This window comes from Diadema antillarum, unplaced genomic scaffold, assembly GCF_040938485.1.
Source record: "Diadema antillarum isolate AM-2024a unplaced genomic scaffold, OU_Dant_1.0 seq00000870_RagTag, whole genome shotgun sequence".
NCBI lineage: Eukaryota > Metazoa > Echinodermata > Echinoidea > Diadematoida > Diadematidae > Diadema > Diadema antillarum.
This window is the reverse complement of record NW_027271736.1, coordinates 268799-289600: the sequence shown is the minus strand read 5'-3', so window position 1 is coordinate 289600 and position 20802 is coordinate 268799. Positions and strand designations below refer to the sequence as shown.

The window sequence follows — 20802 nt, the reverse complement described above, 5'->3', positions numbered from 1 at the left end:
GTGGGACGAGAGAGTCAAAGGCAAGAGGAAGAGGACACAGGAACATTTGGTGTTAAGGGTGACTTACTGACACATGCACCCTGCATCCCACATCTGCATTAAAATGCAGAAATCTGTCAACACACAGTCAGCTCCCTCCTAACCCAAAATATGACAAGCATACTGGCAAATATTTGGCAGATTCTTATTTTCTTTTCTCCCATATTTTCGTTTACCTTTAGATGTGAATATTTCCTGTGATAAACAGCAGTCTTCCATCTTGAAGAACGGATAATTTTAGTAAACTGTATCGTAATTGTAATCTTACTGTTGACTACTATCAATTTCATTGAGACATAAACAGGAACACCAATGCTTTGTTTTTCAATCATTACTGTAATTTTTGTTGCAACTATCTGTACTACAAGTTGTATTAGAAGTTATATTGACATAATCATTATCCTTGTCATCACTCTTGGCTCTATAAAGTGATAATTCTGGGCACAGACATCAATACTACACTGTTGTGAACCAGAAAAGAAATATTAAATGCTACTTACATGGGTCATTTGACTCTATGATCCATGAACAGTTGATGTTGTTTGGATAGTTGTCAGGGTAGTTGGAGGACTCAATATATCCATCAACGGTGGCATCCCGTCGGCCTCCGCATACTGATATGGTACATGATCAGAAAAGGAATATATCATGATATATTTGTATATATACATAATACTGAAATGGTGAATAAATAAATAAATGATAATAATAACAACAACAATAATATCTATGTAATTTCAACGTTTCTCTTACACATCAAGCTACGGAGCAGCAGCACTCATGTGCTGACTGAAGTAAAGTATGCAAGAATTAGCTTCTTCTTTTTTTTTTTTTAGAAATGGAGTAGAACTGACTTTGGCTGATAATACTAAATGAAAGTTTCCTTACAAAATTCTTTTTCTTTTCTTTAATCACAAAATTAATCATTTAATGAAACACACAATGCAAAATCATCTTAAAAACATATAGAGCTAGAAAGTGTTTACTAGAATAAAGAAATCAGTTAGTAAACTGTCAAATTCTGGTCTCCCACTGGGTCACTTCAATAGTCCGATACCTTTCTCTTCTCTTCTCTTTTCTCTTCAAGAATTAATTGATCCAACATACAGTTGTAAATACCGTGCACTTTTCAATCGTAATCCCCCCCCCTTCATTTACAATTTACGCTTGTGAAGTACTGTGATTTACGTCCACTAGCAAGAGCACTATACAATTACCAATATTGTATTGTATTGTATAGTATAGTATATTTTTATACACGCATGTGCAATATGTGTACACTTTATATGCATGTTTCTTTTTGTCTGCTCTTTGTTTTGTAAGCATCTATGAAAGACAGATGTAATGTCATTTCTTTCCATCTTTGTTTTTTCACCTTCTGGTGGTTTTGCATAGGCACATTCAGGCTTGAAACATGCTTTGCTGAATAAGTAACACCCGAACCAACTGACCAGTCTCATAAGTTGCATGGAAGCCAGAGTAAGCAACACTGGAATCTGAAAACATGTGAACAGACATCTGGTTGCCAGAGGAGTAGATAAGAGGGGGATCTGGAAGCTCCGCCCCACACTGGGTAAGAAGGAGTGGGTAGGAGTCATCTGGGCCATCGTATAGCTGTCAAAAAGAATTGATTTTTTTTAAAAATGACACACAGACACACAAAAACAAAACATTCAATGTATGCTCCCAAAGAAAAAGTATTAAGCTAACTCTAAATGCCAGTGCTGATAACACATTATCATATTTGTAACCTTCCCATACAAAACCAACAATAATGTCTCTAGCATCCTCCAGGGTATTAAAAAGGCATTAAGAAAAATAGATTCTACCTTTTCAGGGGCTTAAAACAATTACAAAGTACTACCTTTTAGCTGAAAGCATATTGACACAAAATAAATAGGTTACTGTTCTACTGGATGATTGAAATTTTCATTGTTCAAGCTTTCAGGAACCCCTGAGGGTGGACCACATGTAACCTTGGAATAACACTGCATTCCCTAAAGATAGTCCTGCTAAATCAGATGGGAACGGATTTCACCATGAAATCTGATGAATTTCCTTATTTCCTTTTTTATAGGAATCTACGCACAAGTATATGTAATAAAATAATAGATATCGAAATAATAGATACCACTGAATACACCAATGCAAATGCTAAAGCATACCATCCTAGAGCTTAATTGGGTGTTATGTATGTGCGCAAGTATGCATGGCTGTGTAAAGCACTGAGTAAGTAAAAAGTATTGAGTATGTGCCACACTTTTGTTCTCACCAATAGTTGAGGCTGGCAAGTACATGGATGACTATCAAAGTAATAAGTTCAATATGGCATGCATTTGGCTACTTATGTCAAGAATTAATCTTTTCCATTTTCAATGGCAACTGAACTTCATTAGTAGTAATAACCAATCAAGTAAAATTCACTGTCTGTATCTACTTTAACCCGCTGAGGATGATTTGATTTTGCTACAACACGCATTTCCCATAGACGCTGCCCGAGTATACTCGGGAATCGTCCTCAACGGGTTGAGAACAGTGAATGATTAATTCAATGGCCTCACCTTCACGTAGTCATATTGACAACTACTTGCATCCTCCAGTTCAAATGACAAGAAAGTGAGGGCAACGCGGTGATTGTCTTCCACAGTAATGGTCCAGAAGCAATCGGTGTTGTGGGGGTATCTGCCAGAGCCATCGTCTGGAGACCGCAGGTCTCCATGGGGGGTAGTGTAATTTCCTCCACAACCTGATCGCAAAGAGACGACACATACAAGTCGGTAAAAGAGCAGTGCTTATTGAAGTAAATGGGTGCTCTCACCTCTATCAATTACTTGGCTTATCATCAGTGAAGTGCAGTGTCATATTTCAACTGCATGTCAAGCATAATGAAATGGATGACGCTTTGTATGTACTTAGGCATAGCAGACAAGTAATTTCATCAACTTACATATGAACTTCGATGACCTTCCAGTCTTTGCTTGAAAGAAATATATTTTTAATATCTTTCTATCCATCAAATCAAAGAAAATTATCAATGGACTTTTAAAGCTGAAGACACAGCTAGTAAATAACCATCTATAGTAAGTTCTGTAATTTCTCGGAAAAGTACAGGGACTTTTGTAAATGGCATTTTTTTCTCATCCTTTGATGCAATATTCATTCACAGTTTTCCCATTTATATTCCCATCACAACTGGACATTCCAAGGTGAAACTACACCTTGAATGTGACTTTTTCAGGCAATGTACACTGACTCTTGATCTTAACCTTTGACTGCAATCATTTCATTGGATTACACCTCATTCAATGAGGACAAAGTGGGTAAAAGACACACTGTCTAAGGATGAGCATGCCAGGCAGGGTTTTGAACCCCTGTTCTTCAATATAAAGGCCATTAATGACAGTGCACTGCTCCTCTGTAAAGAGATGTGTACACATCTGACAATCAATATTCAATGCTGAAAATGAACACAACATGCTTGGTATTGACAGGTTAAGCCTTTTGTCTTCAACAAGCTCACAAGGAGTTTGAGTCTGTAAATCTTACCGCCTGCTCGAGCTTGGTACGTGGCATGAAATCCCCCAAAGCTGACACTAGCATCTGTGGTGAATTGCACAAACATTTGATTGCCCGTAGATGGAATCGTCACTGGATCTTTCTGGGTGATGCAGTATTCGCCTAGCAGAAATCCATTGGCATCATTGCCGGAATACACCTGTACAAGGTAAAGATTTAAATCACAAAATTGAATCCTTTTGTTGTTTACATTCCTAATGATCAGAGACTATTAGTTACCCCCTGCTTGTTCACGAAATACGGGCAAATATCTACGGTCTGGTGCCATATTCCATGAGGCCGGAGCCCAAATGGAATATGGCACCAGACCGTATATATTTCCCCTATTTCGTAAGAACAAGCAGGGGGTAACGATTTTATCTTTTTAAGTGTAAGTGCTAACCTTCTTCTCGCTGATTTCCCCTCGTGAACGATGTTGAAATCGCCGGCTGTCAGCCATGACCATGTTGACTTAGGCCTACGTCTCGCAAGCTGATTACTGTATGCGCGCATACAAATACGTACACGTACACGCCATAAGATACTGCAGTAGCCAGATAGATATAAGTTGCTGTTGTTTATCAAGCGTCTAGTGGTCTCAGGTTATGTGCGTAATACGCATGAGGACCGCGCGCTGTCCATTTGTTTTGTACAGGATTAGCGCCCACTTTCCTATAAGCGTCTTTGGTACACGCGCAGCTGGCTGTGTAATACAGTATCATGACGTCATATCACGGAATACGGGATATATTCAGTGGTTGATTGACCAATGAGATGACAGAATTCACGATCACTAAAAGATAAATTATAATATCACCCATGCACTTATTGCTCCGGAAGGCACTACTACAGCATGTACCCCCTTGATATGTACGCAAGAAGTCCACTTCAAATTCCGCACAGTAAAATGTTAGTTGCTGACCTTGCAATTTCTACATACCAGAGCAGCAGAGGTATTAAAGGGGAAAGGAACCAAACTATTGGAAGGAACCCAGTGGCGTCGTATGCAAGAAAAAAAAGCAGCTTTATATTGACGGCAAATTCAAAGCAAAATTGACTGCAGCATGTATTCATACTGTATTCATACTGTCACCTTACCAAGGAGAATGAGTGTCAGTCATTTGACATTGATTATACTTGCCAGGCAACATGATTTCAAGCACCAGTGAACACCATGGGAATTGTAGGAATGGTAAGAAAAAGAAAATATGGACATTGATTGCATTAGGGTGGTTGTTGTTGTTGTTTTATCTATCTCTCCCTACATATGAGGGATACATATGTCTTGTTGTGCATTGCTGCAGGTTTTGAGCCTAATACTACATACAGGGAGAGAAATTTGATAGCAAGATAAGATGGCCATGAATGTGTACCAGTGTCTGTAAAGAAGACTAGCGCAGGGTGAAGAGTGGATTGGCGTGTGTACAGAGGGGTGGGGGAAGGATATTGATCTTTGCTGATACAGGTATCCTAATATAACGGAGGGAGTGCTCAAGATTAGTCTCCCGTTCTCCTCTACAGATAGCTGATGACACAAAACCAAACAAAATGCCACTGCACATAACATAGTCATGAATAAAAGTAAGGAGTTTGCAATACTGTATAAGCTGTTATTTTTGCAAGGGTTTAGTTATCACGAATTTCACAAATCATTGTTGGACCACAAATTTAACGACATGCGAAAATATCGCTATCCGCTATGGTAATAGTGCACTTTACAACATCCTCAGTGTTAATTGACAAATTAAAACAATATTTTGTGAAAATGTCTGTAACCTCCTCATTCGCGAAAATATCTGTACTTGAAAATAACAGCTTACACAGTATACATTCTTCACGTTTGCATCTTACTCTCAGACTGTCGAACTGACAGCCAGCGGCATGCTCGATTTCCATGTCATCGATGGTCAGGACAACAGAGTAGCCAATGTCAACGGTGATCACCCACTCACAGACGCGGGAGTGGTCGTACAGTGCGGGGTAGTTGGGGCTAGAGAGAGACCCACTGTTCCCTGTCAATTGCCCCCCACAACCTGTTAGCATTTCAAGAAAAGGGGAGCATGCTTGTTAATCGCCCTCTAACAGCACCTCAGGGGAGTATGAACAAATATAAAAGGAATATATACATTAACTAATACAAGTTTAGATGTAACTTGCCAACAGGCCACTACAATTGATAATGTCTGCGTTCAGAAATAGGCAGGATATAGTTAGTGCTGGTTAGCAATACCTATATTGCAAGAAAGAATGAGCCGCAAAATAGAACTTAAAGGATATTCCAGTCATCATTACAGTGATGAATTACTTCATGATGAGCAGACCTGCTAAGAAATCAACAGTTAATCAAAACTACATACATACCACTGCTACACAACATTACACTACACTATAGGGCCTACAAATTGTATCACCTGAATATGCATTGTGAAATAGAAAAATGTCACAAGATGTACAAAGGAAAAATTCAAACATCCTCAATCTTATGTCTTTTATGCAGCCCTTTTAATCTCAGTTTCACTTACAATCACCCTATTTCAGTCAGCCATGACAAATGTTAACATTACATGGTAAATGTCATATCTAAACCAGTCTGCACAAGGAAATACTGTAAAGTAAGATATATCAGTGGCATTAAATTTTCATGAATTGGAGCTGACGGCCTTTTTCGAGGCATGACATTTTCAAGAACTGCCACTGGCATTCAATGCATATTAATGTAGATGAGAACTCTTGCGTGCATTTTACTTTTGCGAATCTTGGCTCTCGCGAAATTCACAAGATGAAAATGCACCCAAACGTTCCTCACTTTACAGTGATTCCCAATCTAATTTTCACCATTACGTCACACAAAAAAAAATACCCCAAGACATAGCTGTTTCAAATTGTGGATAGAGAATGACCATTGACATTTTGTGCCTTTTATTACATTAATGTCATTACCCTTGCCATATAATATCATATCACAGGACATTTCCAGCTGAATGGCAAGAATATAAAATGCATATTTCAGTAAAGAGACTTTTGACCTATCACCACTACTGTGTACCACCAAATAACATTGTCTATCAATTTCTACCCTCCCACAAAATATTACATTAGAACCAGACTTTTTTTTAATAGCAAGAGTAATGATTGGAAATGACACCCTTCTTTTTTTTTTTTTTTGCAAACATGCAGTAATGTAAAATATTGAACTTTGACCTCTCATCATTGTAATTTGTAAAAAAAATTGGCATTTGGTTGGGAATACGGATGTTGCCATAGTTACCATTAATGACATAGTAACCCTGGAAACCAGCAGTTGCCACAGAAGAATCAGAGTGGAACTCGAGCCTCATGTACTCCTGAGTGCTGGCATAAGTGATTCCATCAACGAGTGTGTCACTTCCGCAGAGCTTCACAATCTCTGTGGCGTCGGTTGTCTGACCATCAACAAGCTGAGTGAGGACGACAAGAATGACATAATGAGATTATTCTCAGGTTCTCAGCAGATTCATCTGATGAAATGAAGATGAGAGCCTGGTCGCAAGTTGTTTCTTGCTCTTTCAAAAAGATAACAGAATTTAATGGCCATTTTCATGCTCAATGAATAAACAGACTACACTACAAGGTGTAGATTTGGTTCACACTTATGTTAAATACGGGCTGAATATTACATTAACCATTGTCATTATCACAAAAAAAAATGCAGACTGTACATTGATCAATTCTTCTAATTAGAGAAGAACCGCTATTGGTGTGGTGGACTGACTCAATAAAATCAAAAAGTATAATATGGCTACTATCCACATTCTCACTGGCGTCTGATGTTTTCTGTACCTCCACTGTTTAGTTATTACTACATGGCAATCATCCAATGTGTCCTCTCATATTTGTTAACTGTTATCGTTATTGCTGTCTTTCACTCCATGTCTGGCGCTATCTTGTTCTGTTAAAGAAAATGCACTCTAATAGAAAGCACTGTCATTATCATCATCATCGCCATCATCATCATTATCACTGTCATCATCACATCATCACATCATCATCATCATCATCATCATCATCATCATCATCATCATCATCATCATCATCATTGTTGTCATCATCCTCATTACTATTCCATGACTGTAAATGAGTGGTTTCCATGCAAGAAATGTCCAAAAATCTTGCCTCGATGTATGTTCTGTGTCTTTTACTCCTGCTTACTCACCCTGACATAATCAAAGCTGCAGGTACTGTGGCTCTCTATATTCAGATCCACAAAGGTGAAGTTAATGGTGTTTCCAACTGTTGTCGTTATGACCCATGAGCAGTCCCTGTTGTGTGGGTATGGGTTGGGGTAGTTAGGCGACTCAATGAAACCCTCTGGGGTCGTCAGGACAATGTCGTCACAGTCTTGGGAACGAAATACCATGAAAAGATAGAAGCCCATGGTAAAAACATCATCCTTTGTACAATGTAGATCTACCATATCTATATAATACACAAGTATATCCACTTGATTTTATGTCATGCATGTTTACACTGTTTTGAAAGAGATGCTGATGACATCGTCAAACTACTTGATTCTATGTCATGCATGTTTATGCTGTTTTGAAAGAGATGCTGTTGACATTGTCAAAAGGTTGCATAACTGATGCCACACTCTCTGCAGTCAATTGAAAGTGGCCTCTGAACCCCGAATATCTCCTTTTGACTATCAGTTTCAACATTGTCAACATGAAATGCTCTTGTATCAGCGTTCTATGTGCCATGTCTCAAAAGGCACAGAAATATATCAAAATATCTGTCATATGTTGTACTATTACTATGTGAGTTATCTAAACTATACAAACCTATTTCAGGTGCATTCCACGAACTGGCTGACTAATTACTCCACTGGAAAGTGTATGACCCTTACAGCCATATCCGACAGTTAAGTGGTATAACATATCATAACAGGAATCATAAAACATAATTATGATACAGAACTTGGTACTGCAGAGCAATACTTATTCAACCTGTCACCGACAGTAAAAAAAACAAACACTAATTTTGCTTGTTTGTTTGTTGTTGCTGTTGTTTTTTCACCAAAGTTCAGTGCCCTTTGACTTTCAGGGATTTGCAAGAACTTTGATCAGTACTTGTATACCAAATATAGCATACCTAACCTAAATATCAAGAAAGTTCCCTGAAATAATTTTTGTTGTTGTTGTTTTCTTTTCCTTTTTAAATTGCAAAGATGAAGGATAGATGAGACACCACTCCATCCAGAACATATTCCCTCTGGCACCCTACAAGGCAAGATACATAAGAAGATGATTAGTCTTGCTCAAGTCTCTCACCTTCCTGATAAGAAGCCAGGAAACCATCGCCACTGACCGAGGAGTCAGTCTGCCACTCGATGCGCATGGTGTTGCCTCCAGAGCGTTGGGGGGCAGGCACGGTGGTACCACAGAAGGTCCCTATGAGGGCACTGTTGGCTTCCAAACCATCGTACACCTAACCACACAAAATATTCAGAAAGCAACGTATTACCATAGTTAAATGGTGGGCGAACTGATTGCAAAGAATGGAACGCATAAGCTTACTAATTCATGATTTATTTATTTTTCACTACCTGAAGATAGTTTGTGGGATGCCTGGTAATTTGTTCAATTAAGGGGTTGCCAACATTGACACATTAAAGGGATCGTACAGTTTTGGTTGAGACCTAATTTCAGGTTTCTAACATTTTTTGATGAAATAATGAGAAACCTCTTATGAAATATGAAAGGGCATGTAATTCCATGAGGAATTCAACGTTTATTTGATGAAAATTGGTTTTCAAATGGATGAGATATCCAAACCAGAGCGATTCTAATAAGTGTGGGACCCACACTTTATTACGATCACTTTGTTTTACTTTGTTTTTGGATGTTCCAGTAATTCCAAACCCGATTTTCATCAAATAAACTTTGAATTCCTCTTAAAATGGTATGCTCTGTACTATTTCAAGAGTGTTTTCTTGGTATCTCGCAAAAAGTTAAAAGCCCAATTCTCATCTCCGCCAATACTGTACTATCCCTTTAACATCCCGGAGGTTCTGGTGTACAGAGCACCAAGGGAGACACCTGCTTGTTACATGCATCTCACAGGCACACATTATTCCCAAATAAAAGAATCTTTCAGATTCTGTTGTCAAGGCATGATGAGATCAGTATATTAGATCTAAAACACGACAATCATCCTGAATTGTGGCTTTGAGCACACAAACAGATAAAATCAAGTCAAAATCAACTGACTCATATATCTCATGAAACACACAATCTAGACTACACTATAAGCACCGTTCTGACATAATCCCTGCAGATACATTGTACAAAGTAGTCTTCTTATATCAAGGTGAGGTATACTTCAGATCAAACAAGTAAAACCCAAAGTGACCAATGCAGTACAATTCCACAAACAGAAGCTCGGAGGAACTTTCTGTGACAGTACATCATTTGGATCTCCAATAATCATTCTCAAGTCAACCTCTGTTTAATATGGTCTTTTTTATCATAACATCGAGAGGGGAAAAAAAATATTAGTTATATAAACTGCATCACAATGGGTCACAAAGATTACACACAACAACACAATAATGGGGTGAAAAATAACCAATGACACAAGACACAACTATATGTATTAAAAGAAAAAAAAAAAAAATATATATATACTGTAAAAGTGGAAATTTTCGCGATGTTGAAATTTTTGCCCATTTCGCGCAACCAGAAACTAGCGCGAAAATAAAAGCACGCGGATATTTTTGCATGCCATATGTTCCAGTTGGTGATGTCTTGATTCCGCGGAATTAAAAACATGCAAAACTCTTCTCACCCGGCCAAGCTCGAAAAATTAGTCGCGCGAAAATATCAACTTTTACAGTATATAATATGCACTTCTTGCATTTACACTCACTTTCACATAATCAAAGACACAACTGGAGTGGTCCTCGACATCAAAGGTGTCAAAAGTCAGGACAATCTGAGAGCCCCTAGCCACTGTAATGGTCCATACGCACAAAGCACTGTGCCCATAAGGGTAGGGGTAGTTAGGGGAGGAGAAGCTGCCTTCCGGTGAGGTAAGGACGCCACCGCACCCTGTCATAAATGAAAAAAACAAAACAAATTGAATATTCACATGGTCATTGGTTACATGATTTTGACATTCAATAACCTTTGGAAGGAATCTCTACTGTACTTAGTCAAAAATAGTAAGTTTAAACAAACTCCCCACTTCATCGATCTGCAAGTTTAGTACACAATTTTAAGAAAATATTGAAAACTTGTCTTTTTCTCAGTTGCATTTATCTGATAAATTTTCTGTGTTTTTCGTACATCTTTGTAAACACTGTGATATAGTTGAACTATGTGTAGGGTATCTACATGCCTGATAATACGACAACTTTAAGTTCCCACCTGTAGCTGTGGAATCATAGATGGCGTTGAACCCGCTGTACGTGATGGAACTATCGGTGTGGAAGGTAACTCTCATGGTGTGACTATGGGAGATGAAGGTACTTGGAGAGAGGGAGGTGCCACAGAAGATGCCAACCAGAGGTGACGTATCATAAGCACCATTCCTGGAATTCGACATCCAAAGCAACAAAGCAGACTTCAGGACATTTAACAATTGGAATATGTCAAAATCTTCCTGCCAAAAGATGTTTATTCTCCATGCCTCTTTTAAATAAATCACCCCACCTAGCCATCTCAAACAACGACAACAACAAACAAAATGAAACACATACACTTGAAACGAAAGAAAGAAATAGACATCCCTAGTTTGCATTCACGCTTAATGCGACATTTACATCTGTGTGGAGCTTTGGTCAACCAAATGGTCTTCCAGAAACTTGCACATATTTTAAAGTACCATACTGGAACAAACACATCCAAAAATAATCATGCTATTATGTAATTGGTGAAGATATGCATATCCCCCCATTGATGATCATCATGTGTCAGCAAAAAAAAAGAGAGAAAAAAAAAAAGAGAAGAATTCCTGTACACACAACATCCACAGAAGTGAAACCAGATCCCACCATATTTTCACATAATCGAAGATGCAGTTACTGCTCGCTTCCAGCTGAAAGTCGGTGAAGTTGAGCTTGATCTGTTGCCCCTCCGGAGCGGAGATGACCCACGTGCAATCTCGACTGTCTGGATAGTTGCTGGGATAGTTTGGACTGCTGAAGGCACCAGTGTTGCCTAACAGCGTCCCTCCACACACTAGGACAGGAGCAGAGAAAAAAAAAGGAAAGTGCAATAATCTGACACTTTTCAAATAATATGAGACTATTACAGGGGGCTTCGATCAAGCTTCCAATTGTCAGTCAACAAAAGTGATGGAAAAAGTTTTCATCATCCAAATTTAGTCATAATAAATGGTATAGGTGAAAACACAACACTAAATGCATCAAAGAAAAAAAAACCTTTTAGTGGTTATTCAAATGGACACCATATATCTGAACAACATGGAATAAACAGAATAACAAAAATAAGGGTTAGCATTACCCTCGGACAAATCTGGCTTCCTCCTAAAAAGCAATATGTCCACAATGTACTTGCGTGTTAAAGTTGATTCTATAGAGAACTATTATATTTTCTTAAATGTGGAATGCTTTGGTAGAACTAAATGGGCTTTAAAATTGTGCTGAACACTGCATGTCTATCCAGACTTAAATCCTGGTTAACCTCCCTGTAACTGAATTCATCTTGTATGAAAGTAAAACCATCACACTCACAGGTAGATGCATCCGCAGCAATGTACGACGCAGTGAAGCCATCCAGCGCTATTGACCCGTCCGTAGCGAAGACCACACTCATTCGGTTCGTTGTAGAGGTGAGGGCATGAGGCGGGACGGAACCGCAGTACCTGAGAGGCAAGTGAGATGTCAAATAAGTTAAGTAAAAGGAACATCACAGTGCTAATTCCATTTGAATCAAAATGGCAAATGCAAGCTCCATGCAAACACATAATTTAGTCTCTAGTAATAACTCACATCCCGCAAAAATCAATGGGACCCTTTGCTAATGAATAGTGTACAAAGAGTTTTCACTTGCAAACTGAAAGTAAAATGTACCGGTGAATGGGTATGTCAGTATGCAAGTATGAACACAATTTCACAGGCAGAGCCAGAGTGCTGTGAGGAATATTCTTATTGAAAGTACAGAGCATAAAGATCACTTAAACAGTTCATTAGAATATTCCACAATGCCTTTATCATATCACCACTTTCAAGATTATTCGTGGTTGCGGCAATTGTTTCCACCTCTGAAAAGAATTACGAGTTGATTCTTAGCATTCATAAAGATTGACTGCATTGGACATATGATTGACATATTACACTAGAAAGCATTGTTTGGAGCTGGCATCAGAATATGAAGGATGGAACAGCATGTTCCTATTACAGTACTCTGTATGAATGTATCTCTTTAGGGTATGTTGGTTGAAATATAAAGTTTGTGTATACATATAAAATTTATATCGGTATGAAATCTTAGAAGGCACCACGTTGGGATATACGGCACACAGATCCATATAAGATATCCCTCAAGAATGCATTCTAAGTGTCATTTGCCTTATAGCTGCTTTGATTGGATTCAGTCCACATTTTCACTTAACTTGGCCTTTATGAAAGTAATCAGAATCTATTAAAACAAACTGTGATGGCATTGATAGCAGTCCCACACTAAGGCCATGCCATTGTCAGGTAAAAGATTAGTGTGATTGTTCAATCCCTATTTTAAAGACAAGTATAAGGACACCTGCAGATCACAGACTTCAAACAATATCCTGGTTGGCAGAGAGAGAACACTGTAACGTTTCCTCCCAGATAGAGCTCCTACCTGCCAAGTAACGTCACATTTGGAGTGGTGCCATTGTCATACACCTCCACGTAGTCGTAGTTACAGTTGATGTGGTCTTCGAGGGCGAAGGCATCGAATGAGAGCTGGATCACAAGACCAGGGTCCACCACGATGTTGTAAACGCAGTGGGCACCGTGTGGGTATGCATTGCCGTCCGATGGGGAGCTGAATGAACCGGAAGTGGCGGTGAATGTTCCACCACAGCCTGCATATTGAATTGCCGCACAAAATAAATCAAATGTGAACAGAGGAAAACTGAACAGAAATGAATATAATTTATTATTGGAAAAATAGCAAAGAACAAAATAAATCAAGACACAATGTGAGCATGTCAGTGGTAAATTTGAACAACTGATCAGAACAATGTGTGGCATTAAATGAAAATAACCTGAAGAATTTGTATGATGTTGCAAACCATATGTCATATCAAGTCACCCCCACAAACATATGTTGTATATTGTGTATTCATTGTATTTCATTTTATTTCTAACTATTTCAGGCTTACTATGCATGGAGAAGACTCGTGTACTATTTTCAGTTTTTCCCTTGTGCAATTCCTTTTTGACTAAAAAGAGAAGTTTGTTCTTGTAATGTGATGAATGATGTGAGTAACAAACCATAATTGTGTATATGTCACAATCAAGGCATGGTCCCATGCATAGGCAGAAATATATATACAAATGAATAAAATGTACTTTCTCTTCCAGTTGGCATATTTACATTTTATCATCTACCATTTTCTCAGATCCTCATTTTTTGTTTTTCCAATTCACATGATCATAAAAGGTTACAAAATGATCTGGCAGAGCTTGGGAACCACGGACATCTCATACCTATGGACGGATCACCCTCATCAAAGAAGGCATAATCTGCGCTGAATCCTAGGTTGGTGACAGAGGCGTCTGTGACAAACTTGAGGTACATGCTGTTGCTGGTGGTCGTTATGGGCGCTGGGATCTGTGCTCCACAGAGGGTGGAAATGAGGTTGGCGCTGGATGAAGCTCCGTCACGAACCTGTTACCATGACAACAGCACCAAACATAAAAGATCACTGCACTGCAGAGAGATGTCAAGGGGGAATTGATTGTACAGTCAGTATATGGGAACATCATGTTTATAATGAGCAGTTTGGGACCTCTGAAATCTCTTTATTGTATCTAGTATCTTGATGCATCAGGGATAAAAACCAAAAATCAGGGTTCCCACAGAAATTTGAAACAGAATTCCATGACTTTTCCATGACTTTTCCATGACTTCCTTTCTGGCACGGTTTCCAAAATCAGACACGTTATGATGGCCTCCACCTCCCCTCACAGCCATCCGTTCCACCCACTATCTTACTCATGACATGTACATCTATTATCATTAGTATATGTCCCAGCAGTTATGTAGAATTTGGGATGTCACAAAACTGGGAAAAATGGAAATCATGAACACCAATTATAATAGCAGAGTATGATCACAGAGTATGACAGTTGCGAGACACGACAAACTGGAAAGCTGCCATTAGCCAAGAGGTAAATGCAATTCCATGACTTTTCACAAATTTTCCAAATTCCTTGACTTTTCCCTGACTTTCCATGACCACAAATTTTTCCAGGATTTTCCATGACTGTGGGAACCTTGAAAAATATGAAGAGAATGGGACTTGCCAGAGTTACCTTGTTATATCAATTGTCTTGCTTTTTCCAAATTTGCACAATAAGGTTCCTTTGTATACAGGAGAGTCGGTATTTTGGACAGTAAAGGAACAGACCTCACCTCCAGATAGTCGTACTGGCACGAGGCGTGATCTTCGATGTCGAAAGCACTGAATGTGAGAGTGACAACCTGACCATCCCCGGCCGTGATCACATACTCACACTCCCTACTGTTCGGGTAGGCCTGGGGATAGTATGGAGACTGGATGCTGCCAGGGGCAGTTGTGAAAACTCCTCCACAAGCTTAGCATTGTTGTGGGGGGGGGGGGGAACAAACAAATAAAACAAAAGCAAAAGCAAAACCAGGATTAAGATTTCACAATTTTGATGCAGCACACTTCTTACGTACGTTGAAGCAGAGAACAAACAGATTTCAGCAGATAGATTGGTTTCATTCCCAAATCTGCAACCAAGAAGCACTGGAGAGTTATCATAGATTTCTTTCAGCTTTGAACATCACACAGATAGATGTGCATCTTAAACCATGCACAAATTCCATTAATACTCAATCTATTCACTACAAATGAACAAGGGAGTCAAAATTTAAAGTCAAACTTAATGTAAACATTTGTATATCTGATATCTCTTATTAATACATAGGTTATAAAAGCCATTATACATAAATTACGTATAATGAATCTAATACACAGTATTTTTACAGACTTTGTAATAACGACATTGCACTATCATGCTTTCGGAATGACAGAAAGCAAATAGTCATGGAAGCTGATAAGATACTTCAAAAATATGTCAGAGTACAGACACAGGGAGATGGGGATCATCAACTATGAGGAGGGAACAGAAAAATTTAATAGTTTACAATAAACCACAAGAAGTTCAACCTCATAAAAACCTTTTTGTGTCTTATTATACTGTTCATGAACCTCACTCTAATTACATCACGTATCTTCACATGAAAATGGTAGAGTTGAATCAAATAAGAACATGAAGGGATAATGATAATTCTTGATATGATGTTCATGCTAAGGCAAAAGGGGGCAGACACACAGACTGTAGTGTTTTTCTGATACAATTATTAGCAGAGGCACATAATCAAGACATTATAATTGTAGGGCCACGGGGGAGAACCTTACTGATTTCATAAGTGGCTCTGAATCCACCGGCGTTGACCGACCCATCGGACATGAACTTGATCCACATGGTGTTGCCAGAAGAGGTGAGAGGGGGCGGGATGCTGTTGGCTTGGCAGTACCGACCAATGAAGGGAGCATTCTCATTGAATCCATCTCGCACCTGTTTGGGGGGAGAGGGAGGGGGAGAGTTGGTTGCTTTAGATTAACTCTCAGACAATCACTCTACTAATGCTCTACCAACTCCAACCCCTGCTTCTACAAGACATAGATAGCTCACTTATAGCTATATAAAACTGTTTTCCAACCTACATTGCAGTGTATACATGAAAAGGGAGAGAATTGTTTGCTTTGGGTTAACTATCTGTCAACCAATCTACTATTGCTATACAAACAATTTATCCTCTACTTATATGTAATACAAATATCTTGTCTCATTAGAGAAAACTTCTCTTTAACAATATACATTATGATGGCATGAAATTAAATTTTCATGGCAAAAGTACAATGACCTTTGACCCATACCTGTATATCACCATGGACACATTTACCTGTTCATCTCAACCCTTCTTATTAATAACAGTAGTGCGTAATTTGCTTGTCCAGGGGTCATTTGCAGTGCTACTATCTCTGTGTTGGTCTGGAGTTGAGCAGACCTTTATGTGACGGCACCACCACAGGGTATAGAAAGTGCTTCTGCTACTTACCTCGACATAATCATAGACGCAGTTGGTTGATTCCTCCATGAGAAGGTCAGTTATGGTCAAGGTGATGACCTCCGTGATAGGAACCTCAATGGTCCAGATGCACTCCTTGTTGTGGTCATAGGGATTCGGGTAATTGGGCGAGATGATGATGCCACTGTCATCGGTGAGAGCGCCCCCACATCCTGGATCAACTGTAAGGAGAGGCAAACACGCAAAGTTGCATCACAAACAATTGCCTAATTAAAATGGACAAAGTTCTCACACCTTTCTAACAAAGAGTGTAGAAAGGTTCAGTCAACTTCCATGTACAGGTTTCAATGAAATGTGCAACTTAAGAATAAATGGAAGAACATATCTGCCAAGAATCGTACACCACAAGCTACTTTCCCTTACTGAGTGGTTGCAAATCATAGTTGCAGAGATGTTTGTTTTGCTTCGTTTCGTTTTTAATTATCCCAAGGAGTTGACATCAGGGCCTTTGGCCTTTTTTTGACAATCTGTGACATTGAAACCATGCAGGATCAACCTTACTTGGCTGAGCGTAAAAAATGAATCACCAAAAAATGAACTCTTTTACAGTACCAACTCACAGACAGCAAAACTCTCAGCATGCTATGACTGTTAAACAGACATTGAGCAAGCAATAATGAAGTAATTGCATGATCGACGTGGAGTAAAAAATACCTAGCACTACATCTTACCCTGACTGGAGGTGTACGTCAGCTGGAAACCTACGTCCGTCTCCGAAGCATCGCTATGGAAACGGAGGAAGGCAGCGTTTCCTGAGGTGTCCACAGGAGCCGGTGTGCTGCTGCTGCAAAACGTGCCAAGAACAGGGTCTGCCTCGTTCAAGCCATCAATAACCTGTTCCAGAATGATTTCATGGAAAGGAGAAATTGAGCCGTAGAGGACAGATGGACATATTTTAAGGCGTACCCATATGCAGCGGATTATGCATAGACAGACAATACACAGTACAAAGATAGAGAGAGAGAAACCAACAAAGTGAGCATACAAAGAAGAAAAGTAATATAAGTTTGGTGATGAGTGAAGTGGACATAACAATTTACTGTCTCCTCACAGTCATAACTTTAAGGATTCATTCTCTCACTGAAGTGAAAAACACACAGGAAAGAAAAATACAAGGCATTTTCTAGATGGAAAAGATAATGTAGAATATTTTTTCCATATCCCACTATCCATGCATATGTATACCATAATATACAGAATACTTTGTAATAAGAATTCAAGATTGCTCAATAATTCCATTTTCTGAATACATAAAAAGAATGAAAACGACTGCGACAAGAGCACACACCTTGAGATAGTCATAATCACAAGTGGGGTGGTGTTCCAAATGAAGGTCTCCAAACGCTATTGTTATGTAGCGTCCTGCATCCACAGTGATGGTCCAGACGCAGTCCCTGTTGACGGGGTAGTTGCCAGGGTAACCTGGCGACTGAAGGCTGCCATGATTAGATCCAGTGAGGGCTCCACCACACACTACAGCAATAAAAGTGCACCACAAATACAACGTACATGATATCGCTTACGATACAGAGCTGCATTCAACGATCGAGCATTGGGAGATCAAAAAGAGCTTTCAGGAAGATACTCGTGTGTCACGTGCAACTACAGTAAATGGACAATTACAATTCCCATATCATATTTCATGTTGTTTTTGTATCATACTGTTTATCATCCTGTCAAGACTTACAGAAATAGTTTAACCCATTAAGGACAGATTGATTTTGCTACGTACAACACGCATGTCTCATAGACACCTGCCTGAGTATACTTGCGACTCGTCCTCAACGGGTTAACAGAGTCTCCTGCACAATCTGGGAGGCTATGAAAGTGGCTCTGATAATATAACCTGATTGGTATTTGCTTGGAAACAAAAATCTACTGTCAACACATATCATGGTCAACACCTCTTTTTTGACCACTACGGGACATGTAACAACCTCTCAATGCATAACATCATCCACATGGAAACTTTTTTCCTCTCCGTTTCTAACTGTGCAGTGTGCAGTGACAGCACAGAACTGAATTGTTCCTCCATGTGTCTAAAACTATCTAGTCACAAAATAATGGTTTGGGAAGTGTAGCAAAGCAGCAATAAAAGCTACACTTCAATCATATGCAAAGATGGATATGCTTGCATCAGAATGAAGACTTTGTTTCACCACAGTGACCTGCAACCAAATCTGCAAGGATTCAACGTCTGTCAATGTACCTTTGAGCTCGGACCTGGGGGGCATTTCATCAACGAGTTCGTCGGGGGTTTTCACCGACAAATTTGCTATCAGCCAATCAGACGCAAGGATTTACACTGACAACTGTTAAAAGCTAATGAAATTCTTGGTCTGATTGGCTGATAGCAAATTCGTCGGTGAAATCTCCGACGAACTCGTTGATGAAACGCCCCCCTGAAACAAAGTTTCCATCTTTTGATGACCATTCATGTCTTTTTTTTTTTTTTTTTTTTTTTTTTGGGGGGGGGGGTTTGTGTGTGTGTGTGTGTTTTTTTTTTGTTTTGTTTTGTTTTGTGTTTTTTTTTTGGGGGGGGGGGATTTGGGGGGAGGGGAGAGGTGTTACATGAATGTGTCACACCATGGTTGAAATCTGTCCATTTGTCCACTTCTCTCATATCACATGTCAGATTGAAATCAATATATATCTTCTTCTTTTTTTTAATTGAATATGTCTGTTATGATTTCTGTATCAAAATAAAAAGACAGAAAGGCAGAAGTTTTATATTTGACAAGAGTTCAAATGTTGCATCTTTTCCATAGGATATCAAATTGAGGTACCAAGTACGGGAAAGTTCAAAAAATGCACGATGCAGAAGTTTTATATTTGACAAGAGTTCAAATGTTGCATCTTTTCCATAAGATATCAAATTGAGGTCCCAAGTACGGGAAAGTTCAAAGAATGCATGATGCAGAAATTTTGCATTTGGATAGAAGCTAATAACTGCGATGCTGCTCAATCTAGGCACTGGCTTTCCTCTGGGAGGGATTGAGTTGTTGTAGACTTACCAGGATCCCTGGCACTCCACACAATTTTGAAGCCCCCGCTATTCACTGAGGCATCCGTGAAGAACCAAAAGTACAGTGTGTCGTGCGTGGATGTAATGTTGTCAGGCTGGTCTGTGCCGCAGAATTTCCCAATGATATTTGCGGACGCTGAATCCCCATCATGCACTTGTAGGAAATCATGGCTGCAGTCGACTCCAGGCTCCACTTCAAACCGCTCAAAGACTGCATGAATAACCTGAAACAACATATAGGGAGGAATGTTGTATGCATTACATGTATTTTTAATATCGATGAATTTCCTGACAGCTAAGATTTGCAAAATTAAAATGCACAGGAAAGTTCTTTGTCTGTATTAAATGCAAGTTGCATAATGTGAAAATTTAATGTCATGAAAAAGATCATCAGCTTCAATTCACGGAAATATCTTGCTTTACAATACTTGGAAATTGAACATATCATTTGTGAAGCCATATGACATCTTCAAACTAGAATATTGCATAACATGGAAAGTCTTCATACTCCACTGGGTTCTAAAGGTTACAAGCAGAATGCCGGATACACATATATCTTCATAGTGTTTAAAAGCTAAATACAAAGTGCAAACTCAGCATATATGTCTCGAACTGTAAGGCAATAATTTTTACAAACACTTCAATAATTGTTTTCTCGTCACTCTGTAATAGAAAGTTACAATTTTCTATAGTTCTTTCCTTCGGTGGTAAACAGAATATCAAACTTCTGTACAATGCCAGATACAGTCAAAAAAAGGAGCTAGATGGGAAGGGGAATGCCTTCACTACAAAAATGCC

At 39.0% G+C, this 20802-nt stretch overlaps 1 protein-coding gene across 1 annotated transcript in view; it reads right to left on the bottom strand.

Annotated features, from left to right (window-relative positions):
• The window catches only part of LOC139740623 (cubilin-like), a 113483-nt gene that overhangs the window by 51538 nt on the left and 41143 nt on the right, over positions 1-20802 (bottom strand). The window contains exons 13-32 of the mRNA XM_071651206.1: positions 19994-20228; positions 18268-18452; positions 17651-17813; positions 16950-17140; positions 16246-16405; positions 15213-15394; positions 14285-14465; positions 13431-13656; positions 12326-12456; positions 11624-11810; positions 10998-11161; positions 10498-10679; positions 8901-9057; positions 7787-7971; positions 6863-7031; positions 5446-5627; positions 3586-3754; positions 2601-2785; positions 1491-1653; positions 540-653 (exon numbers count right to left, since the gene is read on the bottom strand). Coding sequence (XP_071507307.1) covers positions 540-653; positions 1491-1653; positions 2601-2785; positions 3586-3754; positions 5446-5627; positions 6863-7031; positions 7787-7971; positions 8901-9057; positions 10498-10679; positions 10998-11161; positions 11624-11810; positions 12326-12456; positions 13431-13656; positions 14285-14465; positions 15213-15394; positions 16246-16405; positions 16950-17140; positions 17651-17813; positions 18268-18452; positions 19994-20228 — 3511 coding nt within the window. The remainder of the gene's footprint in view (positions 1-539; positions 654-1490; positions 1654-2600; positions 2786-3585; positions 3755-5445; positions 5628-6862; positions 7032-7786; positions 7972-8900; positions 9058-10497; positions 10680-10997; positions 11162-11623; positions 11811-12325; positions 12457-13430; positions 13657-14284; positions 14466-15212; positions 15395-16245; positions 16406-16949; positions 17141-17650; positions 17814-18267; positions 18453-19993; positions 20229-20802) is intronic.